Source organism: Aspergillus pseudodeflectus (genome assembly GCF_044049435.1).
Source record: "Aspergillus pseudodeflectus strain CBS 756.74 chromosome Unknown BJX68scaffold_1, whole genome shotgun sequence".
Classification (NCBI taxonomy): Eukaryota; Fungi; Ascomycota; class Eurotiomycetes; order Eurotiales; family Aspergillaceae; genus Aspergillus; species Aspergillus pseudodeflectus.
The window spans coordinates 1,655,089-1,680,577 of record NW_027263777.1 but is presented as its reverse complement, the minus strand read 5'-3'; the positions used below and the strand labels follow the sequence as shown (position 1 = coordinate 1,680,577).

Sequence of the window (25,489 nt, the reverse complement as noted above, 5' to 3'; positions counted from 1 at the left end):
TGTGTACTCCAAAAGTGAGACAGCGATTGGGCCATGGTTCTAGCGAGGCTTGGCCTACCGAATACGAAGTCCCGATTTGGATATTGCCAAGCTCGCTGGGATGCCTCAATACCCAGCTCATGCACACCTTGTTGCCTGTCCCAAGTCAAGCTTTCAACGACTTTTTTTTCAAGAGTAGCGTACAAATGAGCTTGAGACTTATCTCGTCTCTCAACGCAAGCGAATTATCGATGAGTATGTAGTATGGGAAGGCATATGGCTAACTGTATCCTTCCGATGCAATATGCACTTGAGATACATTCGTAAACTTCAGGTCTCCCATACTGTTGATGGACCACTTCAAAGAACCGCTCCACCGCTCCGTTTCTTCTCCCCCGGCCCCTGGCCAGGAAACAAGATCCAGAAGCTTCCAGGTTGCCCAAGGCAGAACCCACTCGGGGGCGATGATGTCGATCACCTCGTGTTCGCTGAACTAATCCCGATCTGATTCGGAAACCCAAAAGCGACTCAGCCTCTTTGCTGTGGGAGTTCAGGGTCAGGCGGGGCAGACCTCGTATTGTCAATTTGAGCGGCCATGACGTTTTCCAACTTCATCCCTCAATGTTCGAGAGCCTTGTTGCAAAAGGTCAGGCTAGGACTCGATGGAGAAACTGCTAGTATCGATAGTGCTCTTTATCGTTCCCGTCATTGCTCGCGACCCGGATGTTCTCTGCGTATACCCTCTCTCCGGGGTGTACGCCCCGCTCCAGCGCATCCTCTTCTATGTCCTGCTCTCGTTCGGAGTTATAGGTCGTCGCCAGCGATGGCTCGTCGCTGGTGCTCTCGCAAGCGCGATGACATATTGCGGTGCAGCAGCGATCCAGTCCTTTTTCCTTATTGCGAAAGCCAAGTCGCCTGTTGTTGATCTCGACATCTACGGTGTCTTTGCGGTCACGTCGACGGGGTTCATGCTCACGGCGCCGTTACTGGCGTGGTCAACGACACTTCAATCTGCGGAGCGGGAGATCCGAATGATTATATCTCTCTGGTCGCTGCTCATCGCTATCGGTGCGATTCTCACTACCGCCGGGATCTACATTCGGGCCGACTCCGAGGGTCCAGAGTGTTTCGGCCCAGAGACTGATATCACGTCTGCGGTATCCACCCTGTACAATGCATCGACGGACTGTACGTATGCATGCTTCGCAGAGAAACACCCCCTCTTCCGCTCAGGCAGCGATGCGCTTGCATGGAAGAACCAACTCGACGCTCCGCGCGACATCACCGCAGTCTTTGTCCCGAACATCTCCGCCAGCATGTTAAGCGCAATCATCGTCTGGACCTGGGTCATCCGCAAGGGCAACGCAGTCCTCCTCCAACCACCGCCGGTCTTCACCCGCTTCGAACTAGGCTGGGTAAGCGCACGACTCTTCGGGAAACAGCGCGGCCGGCGAGATCATGCCGTTCCTCCTTTGCGACTCAAATCCACACAGAGACCGGAAGTCCGCTATCGCTTTCCGAAATTGGTCGAGGCATTCCAGTACTACTTTGTCCTGGGCTCGTCCGCAGTGTTCATCGTGAACCTCGTCATGAATGAAGTCCGGCTTCGGTCGTTGCCGACGAATGAGATGCCGTATGAGGTCGGGCAGTGGGGGCCTTGGGTTGGTGTTGGGTTGATTCTGCTTGCGGAGTTGTTGAATCGGCTGATGAAGAGGATGTGGCCGGAGAGGGCGACGAGTGTTGATGAGGAGGAGCTTCCTATTTGGAGCGCGAAGCAGGGGCCAGGTCAGGGGGATGAGGAGGGGTGGAAGGGAATGAATGGAAGGACGAATACGATGATGAGTGAGGTTTCGACTATCAGGCGGAGGAATAGCTTCTAGCAGGATTGAATCAGGCCAAATATGACGGTAAAGTGGCGGGTAAAATGAGTGATGAATGAGCCATAAAGTGAGCGTGAAGGTTCAGTTGATAGTGGATCTAAAGACACGAACAATCCTGGAAGTTAATGGTACGAGGCTTGACAGACTGAATCAGAAAGAGTTCTCTCTGTCATGGGTCGAGAGCAAGATCCTGTCCCCATTGCTGCGGCACTTTCAACAACCACATGCAGTTTCCTTTCTAGTCCTCGGAGAGATTGCGCCTCGCCCTTTGATTCCACTTTTCCTCCACAAAAACCTCATAAACAGTCAATGGAGATCATGAAGGAGGAGCCCTTGACCTTTCACCGGTCCTCGTCAGGTCCTCGTCGAATAGACCAACCACTGCGCGCCACGTCCGTACTGCGGCAAACTGCAGGGATTGTGAAGCCGACTCTCTGCCCCGCAAAGTGACCGTACCCACGCCGTCCAGAACTCCTTCCTCAAATTACCCCGTCCAACTGCCGTCCGCTTAGGGATTGAGCCCTTAAACCAAGAATGGAGGGACTAGGATCGGCCGCGAGCGTTATCGCAGTGGTCGATCTAGCCGGCAAGGTCGCGACCGTCTTATTCCAGTATCTCACCGCAGTGAAACATGCAAAGGCTGAGATTGAGCGGTTGCGCGAGGAGCTGGACCGACTCAGCGCGACCCTTCAAAGTGCGCAACGATTACTCGAGGGCCCAAATGGGGACCAGCTCAAGGCCGCCAATTCGCAGGCGTTGCGCCGGGGTCTGGACAGGTCGTACGCGGAGTTGGTGAGTCTCGAGAGCAAGTTGAGGAAGAAGCTCGACTCTGGTTCATCGCGTGTCATGAGCAAGTTCGGAATTCGGTCTCTGAAGTGGCCCTTGGAGAGCAAGGATGTTGATCGGAGTATCGCGGCGCTTGAACGTCAGCGCGACACGTTATCAGCTGCTCTTACGATTGATCAAGTGTAGGTTTTCCCATTCATCCGAGACGCTGCCAGACCCAAGTGAACTTTTTCGGCGAACAAGCCCTCGCAATCAACCCGGCCCTTCTCCTTTGCAGACTTTCTGTCTATATTCTTTTCTTTGATCTGTGACGTTTCCGGAGCTAACTGTTCTCTTCCAGTGAACAGGTTCTCGATATCAACCAGACGCTCCTCCTCTCCAAACTTCCAATCGTGGAAGACGCCCTCTTCGATTCCCAGGCCAACGAACACGAGTCACGGTGCCATCCCGACACACGAGCCGACCTTCTTCGAGATATATACGACTGGGTAGATGACGCAAACGGCAAGAGCGTCTTCTACCTGCAAGGCATGGCAGGTACGGGCAAGTCGACCATCTCGCGCACGGTCGCACAACATCTGGTGGAAAGAGCGGACCGTCCTCTTGTTGCCACCTTCTTCTTCAAAAGAGGCGAGGGAGACCGCGGAAATGCCCGGCGCGTCGCCACAACGCTCACTTCTCAGCTCATTGCCAGAGAACCTGTCCTCGCGGCAAGCGTTAAGCGCGCCATCGACTCCAATCATGCAATCACTGGCAGGCCAATGGGCGAACAGTTTGAACAGCTCATCTTTACGCCCCTGGAAGGTCTTAAGTCAGGCAAATCAAGAACGGTTGTTATCATTATTGACGCTCTCGATGAGTGCGGGGGCGAGGACGACATTCGACAGCTCATCTATCAGATATTCCGCGGCGCTAACATGAAATCGGATACGATTCGATGGAGGGCGTTCCTGACCGGAAGACCCGAGCCGCCTGTCCGGCTTGGAATTGGTGCTATTCGAAGAGACATTGAGCAGAGGCAATTGGAGCTCGTGCCGGAGGCGGACATTCACCACGATCTGACTGCCTTCTTCAAGACCCGCTTCGCAAAGATAAGAGCAGACTTCAATACTCTTTACCATGCCGACTCGCAACTTCCCCAAAGCTGGCCTGGTCATGAAGCTACTCAGCAGCTGGTCAACATGGCTATCCCCCTGTTCATCTTTGCAGCAACTGTATGCCGGTTCATAGAGGATCGAGCATGGTCTGACCCTCGGGCGCAACTGGAAAAGATCCTTCAGCATGCCACTGCGTTCTCGGAGATGGACAACCTGGAAGCCACCTACCTTCAGATCCTCAGCCGACTGGCTGTCCCATCCAAAGCCGCTCAGCAGACATTGCAGGATGAATTTCATAAGGTCGTTGGGACAATCGCGGTCCTCGCCGAACCTCTCTCGGCCAACTCGCTCTCCCGAGTCCTAGGTCTACCGAAATCAAGCATTGATGGCAGGCTGATGTCTCTGCACTCAGTGCTTAGTGTGCCAGACTCCCCTGATGTACCCATAAAAATGCTACATCTATCGTTTCGTGACTTTCTGGTCGATCCAGAAAAGCGTGATACGAATCCGTTCTGGGTAGATGAGAGAGCGGCCCATGCAAAGCTCGCAAATTGGTGTCTGGACTTGCTGTCTTCCCACAATTACTTGAAAAGGGACATCTGTGACTGTTGCAATCCAGGAGTATCTCGCAAAGAAATCCCAGCCACGAGAATTGAGTCATGCCTGCCTGCAGAAGTTCGGTATGCATGTCTATACTGGGTCTATCATACGGAGCGAAGTGATGCTCACCTCACGAACGAAGACAGAATATACCAGTTCCTCACCAAACATCTTCTTCACTGGTTGGAAGCGCTAAGCCTTTTGGGGAGACTTTCAGAGAGCATTTCGATGATACATGGCTTGCGAGACCTTGTTGCAGTAGGTTCCAGGCTAGCTGAATGAGGAAGCAGGGACTTACAATATTATTTAGCAAAGCTCAGGTGACAGGATATCCGCATTCTTATATGATGCTTTTCGTTTCATCTTTACCTTTCGATCTATCGTTGACCTTTGTCCCCTTCAGACCTACTCCTCTGCTCTCGTTTTTTCACCAGAGAGAAGCTTGGTCAGACAGATGTTCAAGCAGCACTTGCCACAGTGGCTCACATTGGTACCTGGAGCAGAGGCCCCAGAGTGGACTCCCCTTCTACACATGATAGAGTCGGGTGATGAACGTCTTCACTATCTCGTGTTCTCGCCCGATGGTGAGACAATAGCATGCGCGAGCCGGCACGTGATTTATTTATGGAAATCCTCGACTGGCGAAGCAAAACTAAACATCAAATCATATGATGTTCGATGCCTCACTTTCTCGCCAGACAACAAGATCATTACCTCGGTCTCTGGGGCTTTCGAGATTTGCCTGTGGGATACCGCAACGGGTGAAGGGCTTCATAAGATCACAGCTGAGGTTTGGATTAATCAACCATTGGCTTTCTCCCCTGACGCGCAGAGACTTGTATATGGTCTTGATAATGAAATTCGCCTTTTCAATATCTCGACCGGTGAAGAAAAATCATATTACACAGGGTATGATTTTCTGACAGAAGTCATCTTTCTACCAGACGGACAGAGTTTTCTAATAGCAAAACATGAACGCGACGGATCGTGCGTAATGCTCATTGATACGGTTACCGAAGAAGTCAGAAAGCTATTCGATAAATATACTCGAACCAAAGTGGCTGAGCCTGTACTTGCGCTCTCTCCGAACGGGGCCACGATAGCCTGGGTCAGCGACGACGAAACAATTTGCCTTCAAGATGCAATGACGAACAAGATCAGCCACGGGCTTACCAATCCTGACCTGTTTGTGGAAAAATTGATCTTCTCACCCGATGGACAATTGCTTGCGGCTATACACCGGGAATCTGCTATCAGCATTTGGCGCACAACGACAGGAGAGCGCCGATTTTGTTTTTCTGGCAGATATATGGACAGCATTGCATTTTCCCCAAATTGTCGACTCTTTGCTTTAGTCGATTCCCAACATCGAGGGGTGGTCGAGCTCTGGGACATGGACGTCTATCAAGCCGGTATGGACGGTTGCAGCTCGGACACCAGTCTTGGGACCGCAGAAAAACATCGGCTCATCGTCAGCCAAGATCAAAAGCAGGAACGCACAAAGGCCATCAAGGCCATTATTTTCTCAACAGATGGGAGAACAATAGCTTCAACTAGTTCCGACAATTGTGTTTGCATCTGGGACTCAGTAACAGGGTCTGAAATTCGGGAATTGCGCCACCAAGATCTAGTCAACAAGATTTTCTACTCAGCAGACAGCAAGTCGATTGTATCCCTGTCCGGGAGTAACACCATTCTGATCTGGGATATGTCCTCAAACGGCAGGAGACAATTGGCTCACCAGGGTCGTAATATTGAAAGCATCGCTCTCTCACCAGACGGCCAAACTTTAGCGTCTGTCGCTCTTGATTCAATCCAAATATGGGATCTGCCCACGGGTCAAAGAAGGCAATACCTTCAACACCACGTCGAAGATTTGATTCCTAGCGCGGCATTATTCTTCGCCCGAACGGGGAATCTTGCCAGGGCGGAATTTTCTCCAAATAGCAAAATGCTAGCAGCAGCAGGACTCGGTGTGAACATTCATGTGTGGGAAGTGGCAACAGGAAAAGAGATACAGAGACTACAAGGCGACTCGAACCTTATAATGCCCATCACACCTCTCGCATTTTCGTCAGACAGCAAGACGCTGTCTGCTTTGGCAGACCTATCCGAACGTAAGAGAAAAGCTTTAGCAACTAGGCAGGCTTTAATCTGGGATGTTGAAACCGGGATCAAGTCCTGGCTTCCGCCGCACCCGGGGGCGAATTATTCCAATATAGCCCTCTCATCGGATGGTCAAGCCGTCGCCGCTAGCATACAGCATGGAGGTAGCATTCTTATCATGCAAGACACTCACAGCCGAGAAATTCACCCGATAGGCCGTTTCGAAACCATGTCGTTCTCGGCCGACGATCGATACCTAGAGACGAATAGAGGTCGGCTGAAGATTGACGGTCAAGAGCCACATACGACCCCATTTGTGGGCTCAGACTGGGTGTGGCACGGCGGGAGGAGAGTCCTATGGATCCCTCCAAGCCATAGAGGATTTGTGTGTGCGTGCTACGGGAACAAATTTGCTCTCGGTTTCGAAAGTGGAAGGCTTCTATTCTTGAGATTCGATTCTGATTGACGATCCTCCGGAAAAAAGGCGGGGGATTGTTTACCATCTGCACCTTTTAATATCAACGACCATCTCGGGATTAATATTGAACAATGCAAAGAAGGGTGATTTATAGAGCCCAGTTACTCCGAGCGTAGGATAAGCATCGGAGATGTTTCTATGCGATTTGCTGACTACTTTACCTCAGATCACTCTATCAAGGAGACATCGCACCCCTGCTATTTTCGCAGCTTTCCGGTTAATTCTTGGGAAGGATTTGAATGAACTCAAGAGGAATATCTTGGGTTGAACTATTGCCGTAGTGGTAGAGGTGATGATGAGCATGGCTATCTGTGGTGAAGACGTTCGTGGGCGATCAGATCAAGAGGTCTTTTAGTAGTAGATGGCCATCGCCCCATGACTCCATCCCAACCACAGATCCTTCAGGTTATTCAAGAGACGGGGTATGTTAATGGCCATAGGCCCGTTTAGAGGCATATCATGGTTTGTATGGTGCTTGGTTAAGGCCAGGAAGAGGATATTGTACATATAGGTCTCTTCTAACCGCACCTATCTGAAGAGCATTCCAGCAAGAATCTATTCCTACCGCTACATATATTGTGTATAGCAGTCAACTTTGACATCAAAAGCTGTAGAAAAATAGCGGCTCTTATTATGAACCACTCTCGGAAACACAGAGGTTCTCTAGGCATAAGGTACAGGTATCAACCTCTTTAACTAAGCAGAGGTTCTAAGCTGACGTTTAATGACAATTTCATGGACATTTAGTGGAGGTTGTAGCGAAGGCCGAGCAAGGTTTTAGGGCAAGAGTTTGAACCGGAACCAAAACCCTGATATCAACGGAATCAATAAAGTCTAGGGAGTGACCTCCGGAACCTTACGTCCATGAGCCACCGCGGCGTTTGCCACAACAAAAATTCCCCCTTTTCCGCGCAAAGGATGGTGCGTCTTGTTTCTCTCTCCATGATCAGCCTTCGCATCTTCACGACATCGCCCCCTTGTCTACACCATGCAGTATGACCAAGAAAAAAAGACAGGCAGTAGGGTCTTTAACTTCTGCGGTCTCAAGAGACGTCTTAAGAAGGGAGAGGACATCAATCCGGTTGGAAGGGACTTTCTCTCCTACTACGGAATCAAGTGGCGTCGCGGGAATAGCAAGGTATGGCGTATCGATACAAACAACGATGGATATACCCTACCGGACTACCTTGACGCTATGTTGTTGGACTATACACTAGCCATGACACCAACGGATATCGATGTTGCACCCGTGTCGGTTGGTATGGTTTTACAGCTACTTCTAGCCGAAGCGAGGCAAAAGATGCGGATAAACTCTCCGGCACAGTTTGAGGCTTTATGCCAATTGAGAGGCCCTTTTTGGAGCTACAACCAGGTGATCTCTCTCGCAGACACTGAGGGGGCGCAAGGGGATATTCTTGACTGCGCGCTAAGCTGCGCACTGTGGTACGGGGATCCGAGATACCTCGAGACAAATTGTGTGGTTATCCAAGCGGAGCAACCGATTATTAGTACCAATGTAGAATGTGAAGGGGGTCTACCGGTGCTTGGTGCCATGTGTCAGTAACCAACTGACCCCCTGCGAAGATCATATCAGGATAGTCTGCTGACCCCGTACGCTACAGCAATGATTCAACGCAATCGACGGATTAATCGGAGGGCGAATCGAGATGTCTATGGGATATTTACTGATGGGTTCATATGGATGTTTCACCACGTTGATAAGAAGCACAAGGTCCGCAATTGATTAATCCCCTAAATGGGAAGAGAATCAATCCTAACTGAGTGCCTTGCTAGTATTCTTCCTGCGTACTCAACTGGAACGAGGGCCAACGGAACGTCATCGTCAGTCTACTCAGCAGGATATTACACGATGCACTCACCTCACAATAAGCCTGATGCTTGGTGAGGAGGCAACTCAGTCGAGCGAGGTCCGGTCAGTTTGGAATCGACCGCAAGCAAGTCTCTCAGAGGGTCGGGAATCTATGAGCCACACGGCGGATGGCGAGGATGGTATGTATAATAGGGCCCGGCCGCTCCTTTTCTCTCCCGTTCTTCTCATCGAACTAATTCATTTCCCTATGTGATCAGTATCTTCGCAGTCGCCGAATACGGAGTGGTTCTCTAAGCTTGAGAGGAGTGTAATGCAGATTTTCGCGCGCCGGGGAGATCCCAAGGAGACTTTGATGGTCGAGGAGGCATTCAGAGTCGCACGCAGCGAGAGTCAGAAACCGCAGCTACCCAAAAAAGCCGTAACAGACATGGCTTCCGAGGACCTGTACGATACTTTCGACCTGATTCAGGAAACGGGGCCAACCCAGGTTTGGGATCTGGCAGCTTCCGAGCTGAAAGGCATCACGAAACATCTCAGTAAGTTGCCTCCAGCTTCTTGTGCTCTGTTATCATCTCAACAGAACCACTAGCTAACCCTGTCTACTTCAGGCCATATTCTCACATTCTGGGACAAGATGCTTCTCTACGTTGAACCCAGCGAGATGATCTCCGCCCAGCTTAATATCATCATGGTTTCGATTCTTGCCGCCAAACGAAGGGAGGCATATAGACTAGGGACGATCGAGACACTTGCATCGTACAAGTCCCTCCGCTGGGTGCGTGAGTCCAAGACTCTCAGGTTCACGTGGGTCATTCGGGGAAAGAGAACCAGAATCCAAGGTCGGATGGATTATGCATTGTGGTAGGGAAGCCGGGCAAACGTCGAGACGAATCTGGTCGTCGTCCAAGCGAAAGAATTCTACCATGCGAGTTCCTGCGTGCCCCAGGCCATAACCTATATGGGTATGCAAGTCTCCTTTCCTGGTTCTGTTTCACTAATTAATTATTCTAGCGATTCTTTACCACGCCCGCAAACAGGCAGGCCGCTTCAACTCGCCAATATATGGCCTAGCCACGGATTCCTGGAACTGGTATTTTCTCCGTCTGGATCCTGATGGTGTGGTAAGAGAGCCGTCTGTCCTCCAATTACTCTATGTGCCGTGCTAATATGAGCAGGTGTCGAAGCATATGGTAGATTGGCACACGGACCCCGTGGAGGTCGTTTCCCACATCCACAAGATCATGGACCATGCTGCGTGCCTTGCATCTATGTGCAGCCGGACTTTGACTTAGACCACCGTCAAGGGATCAGGCGAACTGGATCAGCCCGCGGACGAGGTGCCTTTTTGTGCCTAATGCTTTGGCACAGGTGGCTTCCGCTAGGAATCTACGATTCATCTTTCAAGCACTACTACATCTAGCATCCTCAACCCCACGGAGAGAGCGAAAGCTTCATCCAGGCTGTCTGGACGAGTCATTTACCACAACCTCCTTAAGAAGGCTCTGCTACCTCTCACCCAGTCAGTGATAAATAGGTCATCGACGACTTCCACAGATCTGTCTCCACATAAACTGGATGGCAAGGACATCCCCTTTAGAGCCATCATAATACGAAGGACAGTAGTCCAGCTGAAGTGGGCTGATAAAGAGGAATTACAGCCTGTCTGTTGCATAATATAACGTGAGATCCATTCAACAATAGCCTCAATGCTCGGGGTATAAAGGAGAAGAGAATTGGCAAGTCAGCAGCATTGAATCCGAAGTTCTACAGAACAACTATACTATAAATCAAACGTAATAACATGAACTCTCCCATTGCCGCACCCAATTGCTATAACGCCATCTCTAACCGCTGAACACCTTGGCGTATATTCAGAAGGTAGCCACAACTATTTTTGGCCTCGAATAGTAACCCATCGACCGTCCTGCAAAGACGGCCTCTTCATTGGTCGGGAAAAAATGACAGGAAACGTTCATTCCAATCATGAGCAGTAACTGTTTCCAGTTTAGTCGCAAAGGTGGGAAACAAATCAAGGAACTCATCTTCACAGTCCGGCTCCCAACCTTTCGTCAGGCTGTGTAGGTGAGCGCCTGTAGCGGGGTCCCAAATGGTGATGTGCGAAGCGGAGCCGGATGCCAGAAGTTGGCCATCAGGTGAGAAGGCAAATGATTCACCATTTAGTTCGTCCTTTAGTGTATGCTTAAGCGTGCCTGTAGTCAGATCCCAGATGTTGACACGGTGTACGTTGCTAGTTGCTAGCATTTGGCCACTGGGCGAGAAGGCAACCGATTCTTCCCATTCAAAGCCTTCGAGGGTGTACTTGAGCGTTAGTGTAGCAAGATCCCAGAGGTCAAGGAAATTGCCCTCTGAGCCAGATGCCAGCAATTGACAGTCAGCTGAGAAAGCGAGTAACTCGATGGGGGTATCCCCAAATGTGTATGGGCGCAAGATCTATCTAAAGTATGCTTGAGTGCGCCTATGGCAGGATCCCAAAGTTCAACTCTTCCATCATAAAAGCCAGAGGCTAATAGTTGATTTTCATGTGAAAAGGTAACTACAGTCACCCATTCTGAAGGGCCCTCTAGGCTCTCCAGAGTATACTTGAGCGTGCCTGTAGCAATTTCCCAGACTTTGATAGTCCCTAACTGATCCACCAGTGAGACTGAAATGACTATCTCGCTGCAAAACACGGTATATTTCTCTTGTCAAGTTGTACAAATAGTCCAGAGGATCTAGTTAGTTCTCTCTTGTGCTATTCCACCAGAGAAACTCGCCGGTTATGCTTTCCGTACGAATATCGCCGAGGGGTTTGCTTCAGGTTCGTTCGTATTCAAATATCTCGGTTTCGTTTCTTATTCCTGCGCTTGAAAGCTCGCTTAGGTAGCTATTCTCAATATCAGCTCCTTTCTATCGCCTAAATATTCAAATCATCAGCTACTGACTCGAGTTCCGAGCGGTGTCCCAAGGCTGTCGTCTGCGCCTTCCGGATCAGTACGTAGAAGCAACAGGCCAACCTAAATCCACGTAAAAAGAACTCAAGACGCGAGTCACCACCATACTTGCCACGATGAAATTTTCTTTGATCTCCCCAAGCTCTTCTCCCCAAGTCCAGTTTTGGGACCTGACTCCATCGCTTCCGATTCAAGGGCGAGTCAACACAGACCACATATACAGTATGCAGAACGACGCTGGAGATATTACAGTTCGCCGCTTCTTCTCTGGCCTCTGCAGGCTGATCAGACGTTACAAGGAGACCAGCACGAGCACACGGGATAGGGAAAACGTCCAAGTCGAAATCGAAATCGAACGTCCCCTCCTCTCCTTCTGCGGCATCAAGCGGCGTCGCAAGTGAAACAGCACAATCTGGGACACCGCAACCAACGACCCAGCCACCGTTCCAGAATATCTCGATACTCTGCTCGCAGACTATAGCCTTGCTCTAACGCCGAGAAATGCCGCCAGCACTAGCCACATCGTCCTAGCCCGTCCCCGGATCGACGCGATCCTCCACCTTTTACTCGCTCAAGCCAAGAAGAGGTTGTTGGGGGCGGATACTACGGAGAAGATAAATACGCTTTATTGGGACTATGAGCAATTTATCTCTCTGTCTGGTACTCTTGGGGCTCGGCGTCGAAGGAGGATACCGAACTGTGCGGTCGATTATGCTCTGTGTATGGGGACGCACGAGATTTCGCGACGAATTGTGTTGTCATTCGGGCGCGAGATATGATTATTGGTGGAGAGAGTACGCAGTTTTTCCCGATTCTTGTGGCTATGTGTGAGTGACCTATTACCTGATCTTTCCGTTGGGCCATTCTTCCAATAGAGTACTAATCGGGTTATAGCGTTGATCAAACATAACCGTGTCAGACGGAAGGTCAATAGGGAGGTGTATGGGATCTGCACTGATAGCTTTCACATGGGTGTTCTTCCATCTGGATAAGAGGAATAAGGTCTGTTCCCTTGCAATCCGCGACTTCGACCAACACGAGCACAGTACCTAACACAAAGTATTAACAGTTATCTTCCCTGAGGCTAAATTGGGCCAATGACCAGCAGCAAGCGATCACAACCGTTCTTAGCAAGATCCTCAACGAAGCTGTCAAACCCGGGCTACTATCCAGTAAGCCGGCAGACACCTGGAGTGACTCGAAAACGCGCCTGTCACCATGGGATGTACACAAGTGGAACTATGCAGAAGATAAGGAGGATAACGCTGCAGACTTTACTCCTAGTATGTGCTCAATAACCTTTTTTTTCCGCGGCAGCAGGTAACAAACTACGCCTCTCTAGACTCCTTTCCCGGGTATGACTTGCTGAACACGCGCTGGCTAGCTGCATGTGATAAGGTGGCTGCGAAAGGGGCCCCGGCGACACCAAGCCTGGAGAGACCGAGAAAGCTGTAGAGCCAACTCCGACGCAAGACCCATCTACTGCAGACTTGGCTAGCATTCTCCTTCAAGACATGCATGAGATACTTGACTTGAAGCATCAGCCAGATGAGGACTACATCTGGAGCCTGGGTGCTTTGGGGGAGTACAAGATGATGCCGGATCATCTGAGTCAGTCCACCCCGCAAAATCATCTTACGTTTCAAGATAACTGCCATGCTAACAAATACAGAGAGCATCCTTAAAGACTACAAACTGGCGTTTGGCGACAAAATCTGGTGCGAGCTACTCACCAGGGTCAAAGTTGAAGCGCTTCTCTGCATTGTCCTTGCTCTCATCAAAAAGCGAGATTTCGGACCTGATACATTGGCCCCCTCCAGCTCCCTTCAATGGCAACTTGACGCCCCTTTCACATACAAGCCGGTGAGAAACAAGCACTTGAGGGAGACGATAACTCCCCGCGGCGAGATACGGCACGCCCTTTTCTACGGAAGCCAAGACGACATCGACACGAATCTGGTTGTCGTGATCACCAAATGGCCGTATGCAGGTTGGGGCAATTATCATGCGCAAGTGCACATGGGTAAGCTCTCCGTCTGGGTCATTTTTGATCTACTCGTGTCCCGGTTGATAATCTACTTCTCCGATACTGACTGACCGGGTACCCCAGCCCTCCTCCAACGTGCCCGCAAAGAAGCAGGCCGACCTGATATAATGATGTATGGACTTGCCGTGGATACCCTGGATTATATATTTATTCGGCTTGATCCTCGAGGTAATGTAAGTGGATCATCTACTAACTCTGGCGGCTGGGCCCCGTGCTGACTCGAGCAGCTATGGGTGCGTCATCTATGTAGGGTCCCTGACGACCATCTGCAGTATGAGGCCATTCCTCTTCTGTGTAAGATTATGCAGCTTGCTTCTCAAGCTGGTCGTTGTTCTGGTGCTCCGGATGGGTTATCTTGAGTTTTTTCCTGTTTGAGGAAGTTAGGTTTCTTCAGACGAATGAAGCACAGGAATGGGATCATGCTAAACGAAGGGAGACTCGAGAATGATTATGCGGAGCATGTTATATCTTTTATGTTCTTCGTTACTTGGGTACTCTGGATGTCTCGAAGACTCTGATCGGAACAGGTTACTCTCGAAGGATGAAATACCCTTTCTTGGTAGACCGCACGCGGCACTATATATCTTGGTACCACGACCTTGCGAAGCAGCGTGTACAGGAGCTACCAAGAAGAAAGCAATCAATTACCCCACAACAACAAGCTACAGTTACCTAGTAGACTAGAACATAGTCCACAGTTGTCCATGTCCCCATAGACCCATGGCCAGTTCCCCGGCGATGTTGTCCTTGGTCACAAGGCCACAAGGCTGTTGGTCAAATAATGCAAACAGATCACATGACAGCGAGCAGGCGGCGACGATCAGAGCCTCAGGCACCGTTCACGCTCTCCAACACTCAACTGGCAACAAGCCCAAACAATCTTCAACGACTCCATAGCCCAAGAAAAGCCCAACGAAGCAACTGTCCACTCAATTAAACCCTTCAACTCCCGAAACGCGAATACCGAGCTCAAGCACAGCAAAATGAAAAAGACCTCGGCCGTAATTTGCGAGAATGGGAGCTTGGTTTCCTCTTGCCCGGGATAATTTCCACCGCGCCGCGAGCTAAAGGCCACGACCCTTTCCGAGACGTGTCCTCGCCTTGCTGCGCGGCTGCGGTTCTTCCCAGCGACGAGCTGGCTCGCACTGAGCTCTCATCCCATCGCCCGCGGAATCGGCGGCCAGCAGGAATTGATAACCGAGGCACGGAGGATGGCTGGCGGTAATCTTCACTCAGTACAGCAGCACTCGATCCTCGCGATCTGGAAGTGCACCTGGACTCGATTTCCGATGTGTTTGGCGGCAGTGACTCATCCCGATTCTCAGATGGTCAGATGAACGATAGAAAGCTACATTATATGGCAGGGTTACGCGTATTATTATAAACCTCTGCTGCCCGAGCCTCGAGTGATGGTTTGCTTGCTTGCAGGGCGAGCTTCGAGCCGAGAGCGCGCACTCGGGAAAACCCGCCGGAACCAGGGACGCAGGAGCGAGATCCTGGTGCGCTCACGTTATGCACATGCTTATTTTAGCGGCGTTTGTGCCAGGATAATGCCGAGATGAGGTGGTTACATAAGCCTGGCTCTTGCCTGAGATTGGTTAGACTGGTTAGACTGGTTGTATTATTGGACCCGCTGTGAGGTCACGCCGCGCTGGCGAGGACCCAGGTTTTCTTGGGGGAGATGACGAGATGGGACGGTTTCCCCGGCTTTGGGAGATTCGACTCGTTCGAGTGGTGTCGACTGGACGCATCAGAAATGATTGGAGACAGGAGAGCTTCGCATGAGACAAAGAAAGGAAGGGAGCGTAAAAGGACGAAAATAAAGGGGAAAAAAGTAAAAAGGGCGGCTGCAGTCTCGGGAAATGATTGAGATCGAGCAGCTGCAGGTGCAGGTCAAGTCAGGGAAAGCCTGCCTGGGAGATTAGGCAAAATAGCCAAGCGCATGACGAAACTCGGGAACGAGGCAATTTTTTTTTCTTCAGGCCGACTCAGCTTCAGCTTCAATTTTCTGCGATTACGAGGGAGCCAGGAGGGAATATATAATCTGGGACGACGCCCCCTTGACGGAGGGAATGGTGGTTTTCTTTTCTTCTCGAGCTTCGAGCTCAGCAGCTCAAGGGATGGAGGCGGCTAGGAGCATTCCTGTTGTTTGTCGCGATTCGCGTTGCTTGGGTGGATTCGGGCCCATCCCAATCCGAGAATCGGTGTGAGACCGTGACGGTATTTTTACGACCTGACTCAGCACCACGCAGCCAGCCGGCAGCGCATGATCTCTTCTTCGCTGCTGGGGTGAAACTGACAGGATTTCCTTCCAGCCGAATCCTCGGTCAACTTGTTTTGGAGACAGGAAGGCTCCATTTTTTGTGACGAGGACCCGGTATACAGTGGAGCCGCATTCCCGAATCGGGCCGGACTGGGCTTTGATTTGCGTCCGACGGAGCCGTCGTCAATTTAGCTTGTTGACCTGGGAGCTGTGGTTCGCTGCACGAAGCGCGCCATGTGGGGCAGAACCACTTTATCGGACCCATTTTAGCCAGAAAGCTCCACTGCGAAAAAATTTCTCGATTGTTTCTTTTTTCCCTGCGCGGCCGCAGAGCTCCCTGCGAACACCGACTCTGAGCTCGCGTTCGCCGTAGATAGCAGCGCATGGCAGCGCATCAGTGGCAATCGCTCGAGAGGAGCTTGTAATCTATGCGCCAACTTTTAAAGAACGCCGGAAGGGCGGAAGCTCCAAGTGGGCATGCCTCGCCGTGGCTGGAGCAACCAGTGGATTCCATTGCGTCTCGGACTTGCTCCTCAAGCAACTTACAGGACAAGAGACACTGGGACAGGTCACCAGAGCTCCATGATTGCCCGAATCATTGGCTGAGCCAGAGGGCATCGTCCTTGGCCCCGTCCCGAAGGAACCCGACTTAACCCCCAGGCAGGAAAGTGGAATGCCAGAAGGGCCACCTGTATTGATACACGGTTTCTCCCCCTTCTCCACGGTACAACGTACGAGCGTGGTACGGGCACAGCAGTAGGGTTTATTGCAGCCCCCCCAAACGCAGTTAGCGCACGAAGGACGCGGAGGGTTTGGGAAAAAAAAAGGGCGAAAATTAAGCGGGAAGACGGATTTGGGTGCTAGGGCCATTTGCTGAGTCCCCATTTTTCTTCCCTCCTGGACGACCTTCCTCTCTCTCCTCTTTTCTCTTCTTCTTCCTCTTCTTCTCTCTCCATCCAATTCCATCTCACTCTCTCTCCTCCCATCTCTCTCTCTCTCTCAACTCTCCCATTCCTCACAAAATGGCCACCTCTCGTGTCTTCGCCCAGCGTCTGGCCTCCACCATGGCCGCGACCTCCAAGGTTGCTCGCCCGGCCACCCGCTTCGCCGCCCCCAAGCGCACCTTCACCAGCCAGCGCAAGGCCGTCCCCATGACCCCCTTCCAGACCGTCAAGCGCCAGCAGCCCTCCATGATCCAGGCCTCCGCCCGCCAGGCTTTCGCTGCCCGCCGCCAGTACTCCTCTGAGATCGCCGACGCCATGGTCCAGGTCTCCCAGAACGTTGGTATGGGTTCCGCTGCCATCGGTCTCGGTGGTGCCGGTATCGGTATCGGTCTCGTCTTCGGCTCCCTCCTCCTGGCCGTCTCCCGCAACCCTGCCCTCCGTGGCCAGCTCTTCTCCTACGCCATTCTTGGTTTCGCCTTCGTCGAGGCCATTGGTCTGTTCGACCTGATGGTTGCCATGATGTGCAAGTACGTCTAAATTAATCACACCACCAACCCCGACAAGAGGAATGTGATTTTATTGTGAACGAACCCGAAAAAATCACATCACCACGAGAAAGAAATACGAGGGAGAGAGACATACCGGAGTTTTCTGTTTCCAAACAACATCAATTGACGACTCGATCATGGACGGGACAATTGTTTGCGAGCATTGGGAAAGAATGAATTTGGGAATTGGATCCTTTGGTCTTGTTTTTTTCTTCAAAACCGCTTTTTGCCTGGCCTCCTTCTCCGGAAAGTCAGGGAAGAGGTAATCTGTGGTGGTCTTTTTATATCTCATGTACTACATTATCATCCTTTCCATTTTTCTCATTTGTTTCCGGCCCGTCTACAAGCAATACACTGTACATATAGAATTCATAAAATGACCACTTACGAGTGCCTCTACTCAACTCAAATCATGGACTTTGTAGACAAAGATTGATATCAATCTTGAATTCTGATTTCTGTAACTTGAGAAACACGTAAACAGCTCACCCCAACATTCAATCTTAAAGCCAGCTGTCTGCCTCGCGGAGCAACGCGGATCCCCAACACCCAAAGCGCAGCAACCACCGGGACCGCCAGTGTAAACGTCAGCGATGACGGTTGGCCCAACTCAATTCCCTCAGCCTAAACAAACACACCGCTCAGGCATCTCGAATTCTCAATTGAAACAGACCGATCTATTCATGCAATTGACCTCCGTTTCTATGGGAAAAATCAATATCCTGGAAGCCTGCATGCATGCTGCTTCCGGCGACGGCCATCGAAAAATCTGAGCTATCGGACGGAGCTCCGGCAAGCTGCGTTGACTAGTCAGCAGCCCCCTGCGCCAAGAGCTCTCAGAGTGAGTGCCTGCTGCAAAACTGTTTGGTCACTTTGATCCTTGTGACGATCGTGTATGTATATTACCGGCTGTTATTTATTTCGCTCTCGTCTGGCTGGCTTTGATTTCATCTTGACTTCATCGCTGCGAAACCGAGTTTCTGACAGCACCTGAGTAAGGGAGAAGGGAAACGCTGTGGCGTGGCAGTAGTAGTCAAGGAGGGTGGTGTGCACACGTCCTCGTCCTTTGGACCTCTGGTTTTAAATTACGCGCACTCTCTCGTCAAAAGTTGAGACGTGAAGACTTGAAGCTTGCGAGAGTTGAGGGTGCCCAATTGAGAGGCTGGGTTGTCGATTCCGGCGGGAGTCCATAGGATATTTTCCGTCTCATTCTTCTGCTTCTGTTCCTTAAGGACATTGTTTTCCTCCCTAAGCTCGAGTGATCCTCTCATTAAACATCCACCATGAATCGTCTTTCCCTTTTTTTCAGCCTCAGGCCTTCAGGCCTTCAACATGCTGCCCCGGCCTAAAATTCTCCCGCCGGAAAATCCCGGTCCTGCCTATCCGTCACGTGATATACATCATCCCAGCCCTCCAATGCCATATCAAGCACACCAACACCCGCAAGCGTAGCTCTGTAGCTTTGCTCCCAATTTAAGTATTGAATAGCAGAATGTCCAAAACTCCCCTTTTCGAACCCAAGGACGTCCCGCGGATCAAAAACGCCAAGCGCCTCACAGCAACACGCACAAAACAGCTGATTCGCGCGGCGGCCCGGGACCACGATGATCCGCCTCCGAAGCCGGGTTTGGGCGAATGCTGTGGGAGTTCGTGTGATCCGTGCGTGAATGACCTCTGGAAGGAGGAGGTGGCTTGTTGGAGGGAGCGGTGGGGGGTTAGTGATGAGGAGATGCGGGGGATTGAACAGGGGGAGAAGATTGGGAGGAGGATGCCGGGGAGTTTTGAGTGGTGATTTGTTTCCTGGTGCTTCTTACAGGGAGTAGGGAGGGAGGGAGGGAGTATGGGATTGATTTGAGTCGATGACTGACGACATATTCGATTTCGTTTGATGCGGTGTGCTATGCTACGCTATCTACCAAAGTTCCTAAACGGGACTCACATCGCTCCCAACCGGCACCTTAGCCTCATACTCCAACACAAGCCTAATCTCCTGGCTTGGCTGCAGCTTCAACGTCCACTTCACCTCGCCATTCTTCCGCAACGCCGCCGTGCCGCTCCCTTTACTCTTCTCCATTTTGACATCAACTTCATCACCCTCCTTCTCCAACCCGACAGGCTCCAAAACCCTAACACGCAGCTTCTCATCATCCGAAATGGGAATCTGGTCGGAGACCAGGAGATCCACCGCAACACCTTTGGTGTTTTTAACCCATGTCGAGCGCCGGAACTTCGCGCCGTCTTCTTTATTGAAGAACAGCGCGCCCGCGAGCGGTTTCACGGAGGGTTTTGAGTACTTCACTTCGATTCCCGGATCGATTCCGAGTGAGATGTTGAAGAAGACGCCCGGCGCGCATGTATCGAGCCCCGCTGTGCCGACGAACGAGCCGTCGACTGTGATCCCCACTTGTCCTGGGTGCAGGGTCAGGCTGGAGGTGTTCTTGATGCGTGCGCGGAGGAACGCGGCTTCGCGGCGTTTGGGCACGATCACGTAGGTGAGTGCGACGGATTTGAGGTCGAGCTCGGCAAGCACGTGGCGGCGCGCGACGTGTGAGGGACTCAATGTGCGGCGGCCCGGGAGTTCGTATGTCGTGGTCATGCCGTAGTCTTGCTTCACGGAGTCTTGGTGCTCGAGGGAGGTTGATGTGAGGGTTTGTGCGTCGGCACCGTCGGAATCGGAGTCCGAATTCTCAAGCTCGACGGTTGCGCTAATTTCTTTGGAGGGCTCGGATTCGTCTCCGGTGATGGACTGGGTAAGGCGGGCAAAGAGGCCGCGGCCTCCTCCTGGCTGGGGGGAGGGGAGCTGCTCGTCTGTTGGCGTGGGGAGGATTGATGCTGGTGCTGCTGCACCTGGTGCAGGTGGTGGAGGGAGCGTCTCTGCTTGGCTGTCGCCGTCATCTGCGGAAATCGACGCAGCAAGACGAGGACGAGGCCGTGAGTGCGCTGAACTCGGAACGCTCCCGAAGAGGCCATCACCTATTGACTGCACCTCTTCATTCTGCAGTGCATCGATGACGACTTTTTTGGACCTTGCTGCTGGTCGTGGCACCATGTTCCCGAATCCTCCAGCTGCGTTGTTAGATCCGAACCCCCCTCCTGGGTTGTTGGGAGCCGCCCCGAAGAGAGATGGAGCGGCGGCTGGAGCTGGAGCTGGAGCTCCGAACAGCCCCCCTCCTGCATTGTTCGCTTGCGCGTTGCCGCCGAATAGCGAAGCTGAATTGGCCGCTGGTGCGGACTGGCCAAACCCGTTCCCTGGTGCTGCATTTCCAGCATCGACGTTGTTGAATGCGAAGACAGGCTTTGGCTGCCCGGACAAGAACCCCTTTTGAGCCCCCGGAACCTGCGGTGGAGGCGCGCCGAAGAGTCCATTCTTTGGAAACGGCGGAGGGGTCGGTCCGAGCAAGCCGTGCGGGTTCTCCAAGATGCGATGCCATGCTGGGCTCTTGGACAGTGTCGTGACTCGTTTGATATTCCAGGGATCGAGGTAAGGAATGCGCACGCCAATGCCGTCAAACGACGCCTGCGATGTGGACAGGGTTACGCGGGTATCGCGCCAGATTTCGGTGGTCAAGTTGTTGAATTCAGCGCGGTATGTCAGCCGCGCCGACGAGGAGGGCGAGTTGATTCGCAGCTCATACCGTGGGAACCAGCTTCGCCCGGGGACGATATAGCTCAGACGGAGCGTGACGTCGATAAGATCTTGCTTCTGGCTCTCATCAGACCGCGCGATCACGGCACTAACAATCGAGCTCCGTCGGCTTGATCCCGGCGTGAAACCCAGAGACTGGCTATCCAGCGAAACAACGACCTTGCCAACCGTCGAGGTCCAAAACGCCCTGAGCTCATTGCGCTTCTGACTCTGCAGAGCCTTCTTCCTCGCAAGCGCCCGGTCGCGCTTCTCCTTCCTCAACCTCAACGCCTTGGATGCCTCCCTCCGCTCCTTCGCATACCGCACCTTTCGCCGACTGAACTTCCGCTGCAGCTTCGCCAGCTCCCTCTCACGGACCGCAATCTCCGCATGGGCCTTCTGATGTCTCTCCGCCTCCTCCTTTCTTCGCCCATTATACAACTCCAAAAACTCGCCAAACTTTTTGACATCTCTGTTCTTCTCCGTCGAAAACCCCTTCCCATACTGATCCATGATCCCCAGCATCGACAGCGCGGAATTAATCTCGCTCCGCGCCGTCGCGATCTTCGCCTCGACCCTCGCCATCTCCCGTCGGATCTCTTGCAGTTCGTTATCGTTTAGCCCGTCTTCATCTTCCGAGATGTCTTCCTCCTCCTCTGCGTTGCTATCGGCATCGCTGTCGCTGTCGCTGTCGTCCGGTGGATAGACGTCGTTGAAATCCTCGTCGCGCGCAACGATGCTCGTTTGGATATCGGTTATTGTTGCCGCGCCGGAGCCTTCGATGCGGATGGAGTGTGCGTTGACGCGGGGGTCGAGACCGAGCAGTGTTATTTCGTTTTGGCCGGGCTTCGCAAGAAGAGGAGTATGTTAGTCGCGCTGTTGGTTTGGAGTGCTGATTGCGATGATGTTGGAAGACCGACGATAAAATCAGATGCTTACCTGGATGGTGGTTGGAATCTCGCGGACGATGGTGACCTGTTGCGGCGCGAGAGTGACTTGTTTGGTGGGGAGATCGGAGATGAGGATTTCCGAGGTGGTGATTTCGGACATGTTGATGACTTTTTCGTGCACTTTTTTCCCTCCTCGATGAATCAATACTGGTAAAGATGAATCTGATGCGCAAAATGGGAGATGAAGAGATGAAAATCAAGGAGGTTGGGGAAAGAGAAAGAGCAAACGCGATACGAGAAGAAGAGGTGGAATAAATAATGCGGGGCGTCAAGAAATAGGCAGAGCCGCAGCGGGCCAGCAGCGATGGGAGCCTGATCCACCTCGTCTCCCCAAGCTCTGAGTGATGTTATTGGCCAACCAGGGCGCTAGATCTTGGTTTAGCTCAAACAAGGCGTTTTTCAGCTCTGTGCAGGAAAGAAAGCAAATCAGATGATTGAAAACAAGGAAATTATAAGCGCCTGAGTGATGCTTGGCCCAATCCGCACAGATCACTCCCCAGTGCTATTAGCGCCGTCTTGATAGATTTTGGGGCAGACAAGAGTCTACCTCCTGGAGAAAGCTTCCGAGGTCGACGCGTTCAAAGTCTAATGAGAGCATCATAGTTCAAAGTAGCAAAGTTAGATTAGAGTCAGCCCATATTTTTGCCACGACAAAATCTCATCCTTCTTTCTCTCCACAACGCAGCACCCTCCATCGCCAAGATTTCATCCACAACTTCGAAACGTGCAGTGCAGTCAGAATATCATGGGCAAGGATCGATCCTTCAGTCACAGCAGGAAGAGGCGTCGAACTGAGAGTGAAGCTGAGCCAGAGCCATCCGATTACCTTCAGTGCGCGCTGGAGGACTGCCGTCTAGCCTTGACACCTACGGATCAGGCCGATAGAGACTTCACCATGCCTGCCCAGCCCCGAGTTGATGTAATCCTACATCTGGCGCTGGCTCAAGTGAAGAAAAAGCTGCAAACGAAGTATACTTTGGACAAGTTGAAAACGATTTTCTGGAGCTACGAGCAAGTAATAGCACTAGAAACTCCAGGAAATGGCGGAGACAATGTCCTGGACTGCGCACTTGACTACGTTCTATGGTATGGAAATCGGCGAAACCTCGAAACCAACTGTGTCGTTATCTGCGCGGAGGAGCCGATCGCCAGTGAAGAACAGTACTTGCCGCTTGTTGCTGCCATGGGTAAGTGCCATTGACTTGGTTATCTCTCTTATTCAGGATGCTAACAGGACACAGCAATAATCCAGAACAATCGGGTTGAGCGAGGCGTGAATAAGGGGACGTTTGGAATAGTCACTGATGGCTTTAAATGGGTGTTCATTCACCTCAATAGTAAAAACAAGGTCTGCCACCTGCGCCCTCGATTCTTCGTTCTTAGCAACATACAAAGTGAAGCTAATATATTCTCGTGAATAGTATTCTCCACTCGTACTGAATTGGGCCGACGGCCAGGAACAAGCTATTGTCAACACAATCGACACAATACTAGAAACCGCAGCAACAATGCGACCATTGTATGATCAATCGCCAGGTGACTGGAGGAAGGGCTCGTCAATATGGGATTGGAAACAATGGAGTGCCCTGTATGATGAGGGCGAAGTGACTTCCAAAGCCAACAGTCGTACGTATATAAGACCCCTCTTGCTCCCTGATATTTCGTCTTCCAGACACTCGCTCTCTTTTCTTTTTCCTCTTACTACACACCCTTGGCTCCTTTACAACTCACTTTTATTCATCCCTTCCTAGCGTCTAACCCACAATACTCAATGCATCGCGTACCTTCTTTGAGCTTTTTGCCCCCCACAGACACTTCCAACCACGCCTCGTCGTTCCGATACTGCAAGATGGCTTGGTTCAGTAAAATTCACAACAAATGGAAGGACTCGGCTAAGCGCCAGAAGAAGTCGAAGCACTCGAAGAAGACAGACGACACCTCCAGCCTTGCAGCCTCCGTTGACGACAAAACCGGCAAGACCCGTGGCAAAAAGACCCCCAGCAAGCCCACCACGAGCACTGAGCAGGCTGCCGAAAAGCCCGCTCCCGAATCTGCTACCAAGCTTTCCGACAAAGGTGCCGCGAAGCCTGCCGCGAAGCCTGCTCCCAAGTCCACCGCCAAACCTGTGCAGAAGAAACTTCCCTCCAAAGCTGTCACGGATCTCAGCGACGTTGATGTGGAGGACATGTTCGGTCTCACTTTTGCCGAAAATCACGGAGACATCTGGCACCTGGATGTCTCAGACCGGCGTGCTATCCCAGACCACTTGCGTAAGTCATATTACCTTCACCATGATTGATCCTAAAGGTCTGACTGGCGTAATTTAGGCGCTACCCTGAGTGATTACGACTTGGTTTTCGGAAAGGGCGATAGGAACGAGGCTGTCTGTCGCGCCAGACTGAATGTGATCCTCTTCACCATCCTCGCCGCGAAGAAAAAGGAAGAATTTGGTCAGTACGGCAGGGGAAAGGGTGCGAACAAGCGTGTCTCCACCGAAAGCAACGCTTCCTACAAGCCCCTTCACTGGGGCCTTGAGACCAGCCTATCTTACCCCTGGACCCACGACAATACACCAAAGTTGCTCCGGGGCAGGATGGATTATTGTTTGTGGTACGGTAACCACAAAGATGCCGAGACCAATATCGTTGTCGTGGAGGCGAAGAGGAGCCACAACTCGATGGAGGGCCTGAACCAGGTACTGTCTTATCTTTGTAAGTTTGGCTCTCCAACTTTCCTCTGGTGATGACGTTTAGATTCTAACGTGTTGTCCTGGTAGCTATGATCATGCATGCCCGTAAGAAGGCTAGTCGGACCAGCTCTCTACTTTACGGCATCGCAACCGACAGCTTGTTCTGGACTTTTATTCGACTCGATACCCAGGGAAAGGTAAGATATATCACCCGATCTCTGACCGCACGCTTGCTTTGGTAGAATCATGCATTAACGCGGATAGGTCTCCACCCATACTCTCAGCTGGAGGGACGGACAACAGATCGAAATAGTCTCCCACCTCCATCGTATTATGCAGCGTGCGGCGACCCTTTCCCCCGTCCAGAGCTATTCCCTGAGCCGCGAACCCACTGTGGAGGAAGCGACCGGACTTGATCTCTCCTCGGAGCACGACTACTGACGAGTGAGCCGCTAAGCATACCGTGGAGGAACCAAGCGCACTCGATCCTTTCCCCCAAAGCGACGATTACCGATGGAGGAGGCAGTTTTGAAAAACACCTCCCTCCTTTCTTTTCCTTTTTTGTTTGTAACTCAGGATACGTTACGACAGTTTTCTCTTATTAGACCAGCCGCATCGAACTATCTAGGCTTAGAACTAGTTGAACCGATCTTATTCAGGCGTTGATATGTTCAGTGTTGCGTAGAATCGCCCCTCGTTGTCTCTGTACCAGGGA

General features: G+C 51.7%; 9 protein-coding genes across 9 annotated transcripts; 8 read left to right on the top strand and 1 right to left on the bottom strand.

The window, feature by feature from the left end:
- Nucleotides 1-538: 538 nt before the first annotated feature.
- BJX68DRAFT_223483 (uncharacterized protein) lies at nucleotides 539-2,184 on the top strand. The gene has a single exon (XM_071038151.1). It carries the CDS (start codon nucleotides 642-644, stop codon nucleotides 1,857-1,859), a length of 1,218 nt encoding a protein of 405 aa, XP_070905992.1. The 5' UTR covers nucleotides 539-641; the 3' UTR covers nucleotides 1,860-2,184.
- Nucleotides 2,185-2,393: 209 nt separating this feature from the next.
- On the top strand, nucleotides 2,394-4,538 carry BJX68DRAFT_260700 (uncharacterized protein; the record flags this gene model as incomplete). Its single annotated transcript, XM_071043953.1, has 4 exons — nucleotides 2,394-2,827; nucleotides 2,986-4,258; nucleotides 4,362-4,422; nucleotides 4,489-4,538. 4 exons carry the CDS (start codon nucleotides 2,394-2,396, stop codon nucleotides 4,536-4,538), a joined length of 1,818 nt encoding a protein of 605 aa, XP_070905991.1.
- A 349-nt stretch (nucleotides 4,539-4,887) lies between these two features.
- On the top strand, nucleotides 4,888-6,923 carry BJX68DRAFT_223478 (WD40 repeat domain-containing protein; the record flags this gene model as incomplete). Its single annotated transcript, XM_071038150.1, has 1 exon — nucleotides 4,888-6,923. A coding segment is annotated over exon 1 (1,574 nt), but the record flags the coding sequence as incomplete, so codon positions are not given.
- A 991-nt stretch (nucleotides 6,924-7,914) lies between these two features.
- Nucleotides 7,915-10,049, top strand: BJX68DRAFT_260699 (uncharacterized protein; the record flags this gene model as incomplete). The annotated part of the gene is made up of 9 exons (XM_071043952.1): nucleotides 7,915-8,482; nucleotides 8,549-8,658; nucleotides 8,721-8,768; nucleotides 8,834-8,936; nucleotides 9,015-9,293; nucleotides 9,366-9,532; nucleotides 9,623-9,719; nucleotides 9,769-9,878; nucleotides 9,933-10,049. 9 exons carry the CDS (start codon nucleotides 7,915-7,917, stop codon nucleotides 10,047-10,049), a joined length of 1,599 nt encoding a protein of 532 aa, XP_070905989.1.
- A 3,173-nt stretch (nucleotides 10,050-13,222) lies between these two features.
- BJX68DRAFT_260698 (uncharacterized protein) lies at nucleotides 13,223-13,805 on the top strand (the record flags this gene model as incomplete). The annotated part of the gene is made up of 2 exons (XM_071043951.1): nucleotides 13,223-13,319; nucleotides 13,381-13,805. 2 exons carry the CDS (start codon nucleotides 13,223-13,225, stop codon nucleotides 13,803-13,805), a joined length of 522 nt encoding a protein of 173 aa, XP_070905988.1.
- Nucleotides 13,806-17,040: 3,235 nt separating this feature from the next.
- Nucleotides 17,041-17,499, top strand: BJX68DRAFT_260697 (ATP synthase subunit C family protein; the record flags this gene model as incomplete). The annotated part of the gene is made up of 1 exon (XM_071043950.1): nucleotides 17,041-17,499. One exon carries the CDS (start codon nucleotides 17,041-17,043, stop codon nucleotides 17,497-17,499), a length of 459 nt encoding a protein of 152 aa, XP_070905987.1.
- Nucleotides 17,500-18,891: 1,392 nt separating this feature from the next.
- BJX68DRAFT_13449 (uncharacterized protein) lies at nucleotides 18,892-19,368 on the top strand. Its single transcript, XM_071036357.1, has one exon. The coding sequence runs from the start codon at nucleotides 19,003-19,005 to the stop codon at nucleotides 19,300-19,302; it is 300 nt and encodes a 99-aa protein (XP_070905986.1). The 5' UTR covers nucleotides 18,892-19,002; the 3' UTR covers nucleotides 19,303-19,368.
- BJX68DRAFT_223471 (uncharacterized protein) lies at nucleotides 18,966-22,794 on the bottom strand. The gene is made up of 2 exons (XM_071038149.1): nucleotides 22,075-22,794; nucleotides 18,966-21,981 (listed from the first exon to the last, which is right to left on the bottom strand). The coding sequence occupies exons 1-2, from the start codon at nucleotides 22,183-22,185 to the stop codon at nucleotides 19,435-19,437; spliced, it is 2,658 nt and encodes an 885-aa protein (XP_070905985.1). The 5' UTR covers nucleotides 22,186-22,794; the 3' UTR covers nucleotides 18,966-19,434.
- Nucleotides 22,774-25,435, top strand: BJX68DRAFT_223469 (uncharacterized protein). Its single transcript, XM_071038148.1, has 7 exons — nucleotides 22,774-23,272; nucleotides 23,327-23,433; nucleotides 23,507-23,711; nucleotides 23,837-24,355; nucleotides 24,413-24,796; nucleotides 24,862-24,971; nucleotides 25,039-25,435. Exons 1-7 carry the CDS (start codon nucleotides 22,831-22,833, stop codon nucleotides 25,213-25,215), a joined length of 1,944 nt encoding a protein of 647 aa, XP_070905984.1. The 5' UTR covers nucleotides 22,774-22,830; the 3' UTR covers nucleotides 25,216-25,435.
- Nucleotides 25,436-25,489: the final 54 nt, after the last annotated feature.